Source organism: Palaemon carinicauda, chromosome 23 (assembly GCF_036898095.1).
Source record: "Palaemon carinicauda isolate YSFRI2023 chromosome 23, ASM3689809v2, whole genome shotgun sequence".
In the NCBI taxonomy this organism is placed as follows: Eukaryota; Metazoa; Arthropoda; class Malacostraca; order Decapoda; family Palaemonidae; genus Palaemon; species Palaemon carinicauda.
Window position 1 is genome coordinate 44,708,732 of NC_090747.1, and position 12,411 is coordinate 44,721,142.

Below are 12,411 nucleotides of genomic sequence, written 5' to 3' on the forward strand. Positions count from 1 at the left end.
GCCGTAATCCTCTTGGCATTGATTCCCTGTCTCTTAATGGGTCTTAATCCAGATGGCGGCCACACCCAAGCAAAGGCACATCTGTTCCACTATTCCAGTACAAAGGGTTCTTCTCCAAGGGACACAGCATACTAGAAGAGGTCAGACCTGTTTTTTCTGCATTTGTTCACCTGACAAAGAAACAGTACAGGTGAATCTTTGTCAAGGAATAATGCATACTAGAACAAGTGTGACTTCTTCCCTCTGCTGATTGCTTCTTGTAGATTATTCCCTTTAGTTCTGAAAGGTTGGAAACCACTCGGTATCGATTCTCTGTATTTCAATGTCTCTCACATAAAAACTTATTTCTTTACAAAAGTAAATTGAAACTATCTTCTCCAAATTTGAACCGAAACGTTAAAAATATTAATCACTTTTTTTTCTTTTTTCTTTTTTTCTTCTATGTTCAGAACACTAAACACTCACTACGACTTTCACTACTCTAAACACTTATTCTTTCGATACACAGGATGTTTTTATGCTCTCGTATATCGCCCGTATTATATCAACACCCTTATAGATAAAGAATGGTGTAATATCTTTATGCAGAAGGGTGATAACTCCAAACTTGAGAAGTATATCCCTCAATATTGTTTGAGAAGTATTTGTCAACCAATGATAGGGGCGCACTGTGTTAGGGCCGTAGTATTCTCTCACTGTCTGCCATAGCTGTAGAGGAGACACATTTCGTATAACGGTTTCTGCCACAGGATCGTATACCCCAGGTTCGTGGTCATAGGTTCTATATATGGGCGCTAAATATATTTCATCATTCACTTTTTTATCAAGCCCTTCTAAGTAACGCTTCCTGGTGCCCCAGTCAAAGACCAATAGCATATGCGACACATTTAAACGTCGAAGGGCTGAAATATGTAATTTTGGATCCTTGAGATATTTGCTTTGTAGGAAGACTCTACAGTCTCCTGGTACCCGCGTCAGTCTCCTCCCCGATTAGCCCCTGCAAGAAGGATTCCGCCTCGGGTGGTTGCTGCTGCCAATCGCGGTTTATTAAATAAAGGTCCTTAAATCCATATGTTTCCAAAAACAAATGTGCTCCTGTTAGACAAAGTTTCGGTATATTAAAGATATTATTCCCCGCTCCCTGATGCTTACGAATAGTGCGAATAGTGGCGTTCCAACACATGTAACCTGGAATTAACCATATTGATCTCATGACAAATGTGCCCATATATAATATTAAATGACTTAATACAGAATTGTCAGAACAATTTATCAAGAAATTGAATATTTGCTTACCTTTCACCAGCTGTACGCTCTTCTCCTCCTCCTCCTCCTCTTCCTTTTTCTTCCTCCTCCTCCTCCTCTTCCTTTTCTTCCTCCTCCTCCTCCTCCTTCTCCTCCACCTTCTTCTCCTCCTCCTCCACCTTCTCCTTCTCCTCCCTCATCCTCTTCTACCTTCTCCTCCTCCTCCATCTCTTCTATCTTCTCCTCCTCCTCCTTCTCCTCCACTTTCTTCTCCTCCTCCTCCTTCTCCTTCTCCTTCTCCTTCTCCTCCACCTTCTCCTTCTCATCATCTTCTACCTTCTCCTCCTCCTCCTCTTCTACCCCCTCCTCCTTCTCCTCCAGCTTCTTCTCCTCCTCTTCTACCTCCTCCTCCTCCTCCTCCTCCACCTTCTTCTCCTCCTCCTCCTTCTCCTCCACCTTCTCCTCCTCCACCTTCTCCTCCTCCACCTTCTTCTCCTCCTCCACCTTCTTCTCCTCCTTTTCTGTTGAATTTACCTGAAGTGTCTGATAATTCATTCTCTCATAAGTCAGTTGATTCTCTAGGGATTCAACCTTCACTTCTTTTTCAAACAACTTCTGTTTAATATAAATATTTTCTATCGTTAGCGCGTCTAACTTATCTTGAAATTTATTATTGCAGTGAAAGACTTGCTCTCTCAATGTAGCATTTTCGTCCTTTGCTTCTTTAAGCAAACCCAATAGTTCTTCTTGTAGCCGATTATATTCCTCAAAATATTTCTTTTCCTTGAGGAGCGCATCAGCTTCTAGATGTTGAACTTTCCTTTGAAGGTAATCCTCCCGATTAGCTGCGGATTTTCTTCTTTTTTCGTAATTTTCTATCGCCTCCTGATATTCCTCTAATTTTTGGTTTTTCTGTTCGGTTGTCTCTCCGTTTTGCCGCGGCGGAGGTTCAAATTTAATGTCGTCTTCTTCCACTGCATTTTCAAGCCCCCGCTCCTCGTCGTTTGTTTCGCTTTTCCTCTTAAATAAGACCTTCTTCAATAAAAAGCTTCCTAAAATACCGGCTAACATAACCCCCACCCTCCTGGAACACTGAGTTCCATCCTGCACTCCCATTTTAAAATTAGAGAGGAAGGGGCTGATTAATGGAACGGAGTTCAAATCCATCCTAAGACTTTCCATATGCTTTACACATCTCTGAAGATCTTTAATTGTCTTCAAATAGTCTCCTATAACTGGTACTGAGAACACCAGCCGTTGGCAAACGTTTTCCCATACCCCGCAATCAGATTGGTCTGGCCGCGCGGGAAGTAGGCCTAACTAAGATACAGCACGGAACACAAATGAGGATTGAATATCCTCAATTTGTCTCTCGAGCCGTATAACATCATACTTACGTTCCAAATGCTGTTCTTGAAGACCATTAAAAAGTGCTGTAATAGCACCATTAACAACACCATTAACAACACCATTAGTAACACCATTAACAACACCATTGATAACACTATAAACAACACCATTAATAACACTGTTCCACATTGTTCGAAAAATACAGATGGCTCTCCCTCGATGTACTGTAGCTATATTTTTAAAAAAATAGCAGTAATCGTCTGAAGACGAACTTAGTCCTGCAGACAAATCTAACTGGCTGTGGAGCCCTTAAGACTCAAGAGAGAGAGAGAGAGAGAGAGAGAGAGAGAGAGAGAGAGAGAGAGAGAGAGAGAGAGAGAGAGAGAGAGAGAGCAACAAATTCCTCAAAGATCTTTGTGGAAAGATGAGAAATCTCCCAGTTGTCTTCAACGGAAAAGATCCCCGTTTTTTTACGAAGCCGTTAAGACTCAACAGAGAGAGAGAGAGAGAGAGAGAGAGAGAGAGAGAGAGAGAGAGAGAGAGAGAGAGAGAGAGAGAGAGAGAGTAATTCCTCGAAGACAGTTCTGGGAGGATGAGAAATCTTCAGTTTTCTTTAGCGGAAAATATTCGTTTTTTACGAAGCCCTTAAGACTCAACAGAGAGAGAGAGAGAGAGAGAGAGAGAGAGAGAGAGAGAGAGAGAGAGAGAGAGAGAGAGAGAGAGAGCGCGACTAATTCCACGAAGACCGTTTTGGAAGGATGAAAAATCTTCAGTTGTCTTCAACGGAAAATATTCAAATACGGTACAAACACACACACACACACACACACACACACACATATATATATATATATATATATATATATATATATATATATATATATATATACATATATATATATATGAATTCATATATATATATATATATATATATATATATATATATATATATATATATATTTATATGAATTCATATATATCTATATCTATATATGGATGCACATATATACATATATATATATATATATATATATATATATATATATATATATATATATATTATATATATATATATATATATATATATATATATATGTAGGCATATATATATATATATATATATATATATATATATATATATATATATATATATATATATATATATATATACATATATATATATATATATATATATATATATATATATATATATATATATATATATATATATATATATATATATATATATATATATATATATATATATATATATATATATATATATATATATATGTTTGCATATATATATATATATATATATATATATATATATATATATATATATATATATACATATATATATATATACACATATATATTATATATATATATATATATATATATATATATATATATATATATATACATATACAAATAGTTTTGGTTATATATTTATATAGATAAGGCTACCGTTATTCATATAAATAAACTGTACTGAAAGTAAAAAACAAGAATTTACCCGCCACCAGAAATAACCCTTTTTGCCAGGTGTCTAATGAGGTTGGATCTCCGTCCAGTTAACACCTGACCTCAGCCCAGGTAGCTGGTAAGGGAGTGTCATTGTTCTCTAAGCCTCTTTATGTATGTTCGTACGTTTACTTTCCCTCTAAAATGTAAAGAAACCTCTCTCAATAAATCAGTCCTCTGAAGAAGTATCACAAAATTTTCCCTGTGGTTCTTCTCCATAAATGTATATATGTATACCTAAATGCCTTTTTATATATATGTTTATACAAAATATATATCAACAACTGTTGTGGTACCCTGGTGTAAAATCATTCCTATATTTCGACCCACTTTCGTCTCCTTTCTTCGTGTTTTTGAAAGTAGAGAGATAAGACTTTTTTTTTTTCTTTAACTTCGAGCCACACTAAATAATTATATATAAGGTATTTTTTCAAAAGTTCACAACAATGATTTTTGAAGTGCCCTCTTTCCAGGTTAGTGAGCAACTGACTTAACTATAGTCACTTGCAAAACCTCAATATTTCTACGTAGGGAGATTTCTTTCATCCGGTGAATTTGCTTTCTCTAGGGAGGAAAGAAGCAAAATGTTTTTTTCTTTTTTATTTCCTTTTTTCTGCATTTATCGGTTTTCCTCGCTTCTCCTCTGACCTATTGCCTCTTAATTTTTTATACTTTTTGCAATCATCTTTCTTCACTCCTCTTCAGACTTAGGATATGGCCTCTTCGTTGTTTATACATTTTGCCATTAATTCTCCTTTTCGGTTTGATATTATTGCGTATGGGTACCCCCTCAAGAGAGTAGACTGAGGTGTACGGTCATGTCATGAGAAGAGATGAACAGTATATTGGGAGGAGAGTAATGGAAATGGAGGTGCAGGGAACGAGAAGGAGAGGGAGACCAAAGCGAAGGTGGGTGGACTGTATCAAGGATGACCTTCGATCAAAGGGATTAACCGGTGATGAGGTGTGGGACAGAGGTAGATGGAGAAAGCTGACCAGAAACATCGACCCCACATAGAAGTGGGAAAAGATGTAGACGAAGAAGAAGGTCACACAAAACTGATAGGCCTACATGTGTATCTAATGTGTTCACCTCATAAAAGAGGTCATAGGTACAATGACTGTGACTGTATTTTAACTATAAAAGTAAATGGCGTTTATGTTGACTGAGGGGGTTTTTCCAGGTTAAGAAAAAGATTTAATTTTCGTCTCGTTAGAATTCGTGCATTTTTAAGAAATAATATTATGAATATTTTAGTCCTTTGGTTTCAATTTGGTGCTCTGTACATATATATTGGTATAATATATGCTTTTTAAAATAATCTCTTGTCAATTTAATTTTCAAATAAATAAAATATCCTGTGATTCAGTCAGTTTTTATTTTTAAAAGATACTGAGATTTTATTACTTTTCCTGTTCTGTTACAAGAGTTCTGTCTGTCTTAGATGTGGCTAATTTGTGCTTACTTCAGATTAACCCAAGTTTCGTGTCTCTCAGACATATTCAGTTTTACTGCTTGTCCCATATTTACATAGATTTATTATCTCTCAGATACATTTAAGTTTCCTTCTTGTCTCGGTTGTAGCAAAGTTTCCTGCGGGCTTCCATGACCTTTATAAACATTTCTTATTTCATTACCTCCACCAAGGAGGTTATATTTTTACCTGTTTTTATTTATTTATCTATCTGTTTGTTTGAAATCAGAATTACGTCAAAACTTCTTGCTGGATTTTAATAAAATTTCAACACCTGATAGATATTATGCTCCAGAAAAAAAAAAAAATTAGGCGATCTGGATTAAGACCACAACTTTGGACCAACATCGCACTTTTTACATATGTAAAAGGGACTCTATGGACTTTAGTCTTGTATAAAATGTTATCACTGGAAGCATGAAAAAGTACGTGCGTGACCCGTAGACTTTATGAAACTTATTATATTACTTTCCCTCAAGTTTGAGGCATGCTTATCTGGATCACTGTCAAAACACTCGCAGAATAAGAAAGACTTCAGTTTCCTCTTGAAAGCCTTAATATCTTCAATTATTCGGATGTCTCGTAGGAGCGTATTGTATAGTCTCGAGGCCGCATATTTAAAGGCTCTGGAGCCTACAGTAGATACATATGTAGGTTCCAATAGTTTGAAACCATCTGTAGCTATTATATCGTTGTATGAAAGTCTCCCTCGTCAGGATTTGTTTCATTCCAATATGAATCTGTCAATTGAATCTTGTCAACAATCTTTAATTGGGCAGGCAGTTAATTCTAATAGTTAAGCCTTCTCTATCATGAGGCTCAATACTACACAGTATTCTAGAAGTTTTATTCCAGATGCGACCAAGTTGTGGAATGATCTTCCTAATCGGGTAGTTGAATCAGTAGAACTTCAAAAGTTCAAAGTTGCAGCAAATGTTATTATGTTGACCAGTCTTTTTATAGTTTATATATGACATATCTGTTTTGACGTTGTTACTGGTTTCAGAATGATTTATTGTTAATTTCTTCTCATCATTTATTTCCTTACTTCCTTTCCTCACTGGGCTATTTTTCCCTGTTGGAGCACTTGGGCTTATAGCATCTTGCTTTTCCAACTAGGGTTGTAGCTTGGCTAATAATAATAATAATAATAATAATAATAATAATAATAATAGTAATAATTCGTTTATTCAAACTGCCACATTCGGCGCCAATGACCTTAGATGTCAGGATGCCAAAATACACCAAATCAATCAATCAATCAATTGATCAAACTAATACAGATCAAGTATCAATCTCGTTTCGAGTAGCCTTATGCCATCTCAAGTTCTTATTCTAGGAGTATCTGGCAACATGGTGGGAACCGTGGGAACCTTGGAGGAAAAATAACTAATCCTCCTAGGTGGGAACCCACTCCACTCCCTCAATCGTTCCCTCCCTCAATCCCTCCCTCCCTCCGTCCCTCCCTCCCTCCGTCCCTCCCTCCCTCCTTAGGCTAAACCTGTTTTTGGTGTTGCCAGCTTTTGTAAGTGAGAAAAGGCCAACTTCTAATCAGCTGTAGCTTCTAAAGGCCAACCCATTAGTAAAAATGGCCAAAAAAACATTTAAGAAGAAACTTTCTTTTCAAGATATTGCTAACGGCCAACCAATTCTTTTTTTAAAAAAGGCCAAATTTGAAGTTTTGGGGCTGGAAAAGGCCAACCTGGCAAGCCTATGAAGGACAGGTGAAGCATCACTGGAGATACCCCCACGAGACCTTCAATGCCCGAATCTAGGACGGTCCCCTTTGACCAGTGCATTTGCTGCCATCCTCGAAGACGGTCCTCAGACTCAGGAAGGAAACTCCAAATAGGTTTTGCAGCATCACAGTGAGATTTAGAACTGCTCGGCTTCTAACGGAAGATGGCGTCCACCTTCGTTAAAGGTCTCTCCATTGTGGCGTGTTTGGTAACGCTTATAAAAAGGTGAGGAGCATTTTTTTGTAAATTATATGCATAGTTACAAACACACACACTCACATATATATATATATATATATATATATATATATATATAGTGTGTGTGTGTGTGTGTGTGTGTGTGTGTGTTTGCACGTGTGCTTTTATGTGACATAAGAATTTATGCACTCATATATATATATATATATATATATATATATATATATATATATATATATATATATATATACATATATATATATATATATATATATATATATATATATATATATATATATATATGTATATACATATATATATATATATATATATATATAAATATATATATATATATATATATATATATATATATATATAAATATATATACATACATACACGCATACATATATCTATGTATATATATTTATATGTATGATAATGTATATATATATATATATATATATATATATATATATATATATATATATATATATATATATATATATATAAATATATATACATACATACATGCATACATATATCTATGTATATATATTTATATGTATGATAATGTATATAGATTTATATATATATATATATATATATATATATATATATATATATATATATATATATATATATATATATATATATATATATACACTCATAACCAAAAAATATCAACAACTTCCGTTATGGTTCACTGTCGTAAAATATTTCCTAATTCCGCCCCATTTTCGTCTCCGTTCTTCGTGTTTTCGAAAGTAAACACATCAAACACTTAGACTATTTTTAACAATTTCCTCTACACTGATGCGCAATATATAATTTTGATAGGAATCTACTCCCGAGAAGTAACGATTATATAATGATGGGGTTGTTTTCAAAAGACTTTTTTTTTATATGTCCTCTTTCTAAGTCAGTGAACTAATGACCTAACTATGGTGACCTGCAAGAACTCATCACCTGTTCGAAGAGAGATTACTCTCGACCGGTGTCACGGTCTGAATGATCCCCCGGTCTCAGAATTCTCCTTGACATTGTAGAATGGTTCTTTACCGCCATTAGCTCGCTTAGCTCGCATGAAAATAAAACATCAAGCTCGTATGTACTGGCAAGCGGTAATGTTGAGCTGCGCACGCTAAATTACAGAAAAATAAAACATCAACCTCGTATGCACTGGCAAACGGTAATGTTCGCGCATGCGCAGATTATAAAAGAGTATTGTGAGACCGGGGGTTGGTTCAGACCGTCACGCCGGCGACCTAGCTTTCTTGTCTCTAGGTGGCTGTCGGGGGGGGGGGGGGGGGGGGGTGGCATATCCTGTCCCAAATAGGAAAGAAATTCCAGGAAATATCATCACGTGCTTTTACATTTCAATGTTAAGGGAAGGTCTTGGTAATTCGCATTTAAACCTTCGAAAAGTTTAATCATTATATATTTTGTTTTCTTGATGATTACCCATCAGTATCACAAAAAAAAAAAAAAAAACAGATATAAAATGGAAACACTTGACTCAGAAAGTAAAAACTCCTGTCTTTATCGAAAGATTTTTCCAGTCACATATTGGAGATATTCTGTCTCAAGTTTCAGATTGAAGCCATGAAAGATCTTTTCATTATATTGATTTTCCATTTCAATTTTGCTTGAACATGAAAATATTCTTTGGTATTGTCACCGCTGATTTTCATCAGCCCTGAAAAAGAGGCAACTGGTAAGATGGATGCCATTAGAAGAAATGGGAAGTAAATACGATCTGAAATATCGAAGGAAACAATCTGACTCTACGATCTTCTTCATCTTCTTTTTCTTCTCCTAAAAATAGTTTCAGATCTTGTCCTACAACTAAGACCCTATGACGTAAGCAACGCATGCTTAAACCCCCCCTCCCCCCCTTACACTCTTGTGTATGTCGAAACCTTTTAAAGATTACTTTAGTAGAATCTTTTGTCCCACATAATGTAGGAGGTCACTCCAAAATCAAACCACTGTTCTCTTGTCTTGGGTAGTGCCATAACCTCTGTACCATGGTTTTTCACTGTCTTGGGTTAGAGTTCTCTTGCTTGAGGGTACACTCGGGCACACATTTCTATCTAATTTCTCTTCCACTTGTTTTGTTAAAGTATTTACAGTTTGTATAGGTAATATTTATTTTTATGTTATTACTGTTCTTAAAATATTTAATTTTTCCCAGTTTCCTTTCCTTACTGGGCTATTTTCCCTGTTGGGGCTCCTGGGCTTACAGCATCCTGCTTTTCCTACTAGGGCTATAGCTTAGCAATTAATAATAATAATAATAATAATAATAATAATAATAATAATAATAATAATAATTATACTTAGGATTGAACGAGTTACCAATAAACTCTCTTGCTTTATTATGAATTCACAGTTCCACGGGGAACTAACTAGGGTAGGTTCCTCACCTTATACACTACTTTTATTCTTCTGGTTATATTTTCTTTCCTGCACGCGAGCGATTTTTTTTTTCTATATCCTCACCTTTTATACTTTTCTTTCATTCCTTGCCTCTTATACCTGATTTTCCCCCTTTAGCACCGAGGGCCTGACGAGTTCCTATTGCAACTATGATGCAGCCTGTCCTAAAGGGCATTTGACGGAATCCGATTGTCCTTTCGGAGTTGTGAAGGATATTTGTCAGTGTTGCGACACTTGCGTAAAGGTAAGTGACCTGTCAAATAGATTCCTTATCAAGTGTGACTTGTTGTCGCCGAAGTCTATCCAGGCGAAATAGGCCACGCCCACCTGATGACGTCATGGCATGCTTCCTCCACTCACGAGAGTTCCTCCTCAGCGCAAGAAGGACTTTAGTTGTTCAACAAAAACTCCAGTAGATTTTGGCTTGCAACTTCTTTCTTCACTCTTTTAAACCAGTGTCATGTTTTTGTGACAGATAATTGTAGGAATTATAATTAAAAGAACCAAGAAAGAAGTTAAAAGACAAAATGTAGTGGATTTTTTGGTGAACAACATAAGTACTGTTTCCGCTGAGCAGGAACTCTCGTGAGTGGTGGAAGTATGTCATGACGTCATCAGGTGGGTGTGGCCTATTTCAGCTGGATAGACCACCGCAACTTTTTTCATAGATCACAACAAAATTAAAAGCTCTTGCAACATATCTTCGTTGGTTCTGTTTTTCGTATTACTCGAGATTTCAATTGGAAGTTTGTGCTGTCTGTATTATTCATTGTTGCATTGCAATAATTTAATACATCAGAATTTTTTATTTTAAAAATTCCAAAAGACAAATTGAACTTTTAAACATATTATACAACCTTGGCAGAAACAGTCTGTTTTATTTGTGGAATATATCATAATATTTTGATAATTTGGTGTTTTCATTTGCAAATGAAGACTGCTAAAGAATTGTAAGAAAACTATCTCCAGGATTTTTTTGTTTTTTTTTAAGTTTCCTTTTAAATAAGCATTAACATAAATCTGTGTTCCTTCTCAGGGACCTGGGGAAAAATGTGGGGGATATTGGGGTGAATCTGGGACTTGTGATCGGAATCACACCTGCATATGGCTATTCCATCGACTCCAGCTCTCTGGAACATGTGTGTAGAAACATCTGTAATGCAGGAAGAAGTTCACATCAAGTCCGGCTTCTACACTTGCATGATATGACAGAAACATCCGAGGCATATTGAATGTAAATCTGAATTTTAAGACGGGATTACAGGAACTGAGGAAACATCAAGCCTGATTGTATATTGAAGCTGTTCTTGTGCTGTTTCCTCTTGAGAACATAAACAGGAACTGAGGAAACATCAAGACTGATTGTATATTGAAGCTTTTCTTGTGCTGTGTTTTCTCTTGAGAACATAAACGGGAAATGAGGAAACACCAAGACTGATTGTATATTGAAGCTGTTCTTGTGCTGTTTCCTCTTGAGAACATAAACAGGAACTGAAGAAACATCAAGACTGATTGTATATTGAAGCTGTTCTTGTGCTCTGTTTACTCTTGAGAACATAAACAGGAACTGAGAAACATCAAGGCTGATTGTATATTGAAGCTTTTCTTGTGCTGTGTTTACTCTTGAGAACATAAACAGGAACTGAGGAAACATCAAGACTGATTGTATATTGAAGCTTTTCTTGTGCTGTGTTTACTTTTGAGAACATAAACAGGAATTGAGGAAACATCAAGGCTGATTGTATATTGAAGCTTTTCTTGTGCTCTGTTTACTCTTGAGAACATAAACAGGAACTGAGGAAACATCAAGGCTGATTGTATATTGAAGCTTTTCTTGTGCTCTGTTTACTCTTGAGAACATAAACAGGAACTTAGGAAACATCGAGGCTGATTGTATATTGAAGCTTTTCTTGTGCTCTGTTTACTCTTGAGAACATAAACAGGAACTGAGGAAACATCAAGGCTGATTGTATATTGAAGCTTTTCTTGTGCTCTGTTTACTCTTGAGAACATAAACAGGAACTGAGGAAACATCAAGGCTGATTGTATATTGAAGCTTTTCTTGTGCTGTGTTTACTCTTGAGAACATAAACAGGAACTGAGGAAACATCAAGGCTGATTGTATATTGAAGCTTTTCTTGTGCTGTGTTTACTCTTGAGAACATAAACAGGAACTGAGGAAACATCAAGGCTGATTGTATATTGAAGCTTTTCTTGTGCTGTGTTTACTCTTGAGAACATAAACAGGAACTGAGGAAACATCAAGGCTGATTGTATATTGAAGCCTTTCTTGTGGTGTGTTTACTCTTGAGAACATAAACAGGAACTGAGGAAACATCAAGACTGATTGTATATTGAAGCTGTTCTTGTGCTGTTTCCTCTTGAGAACATAAACAGGAACTGAGGAAACACCAAGGCTGATTGTATATTGAAGCTG

General features: G+C 35.8%; 1 protein-coding gene across 1 annotated transcript; it reads right to left on the bottom strand.

Moving 5' to 3' along the window:
* Nucleotides 1-952: 952 nt before the first annotated feature.
* Nucleotides 953-2,412, bottom strand: LOC137617555 (golgin subfamily A member 6-like protein 22). The gene is made up of 2 exons (XM_068347567.1): nt 1,702-2,412; nt 953-1,030 (listed from the first exon to the last, which is right to left on the bottom strand). Exons 1-2 carry the CDS (start codon nt 2,410-2,412, stop codon nt 953-955), a joined length of 789 nt encoding a protein of 262 aa, XP_068203668.1.
* Between the last annotated feature and the right edge of the window lie 9,999 nt (nt 2,413-12,411).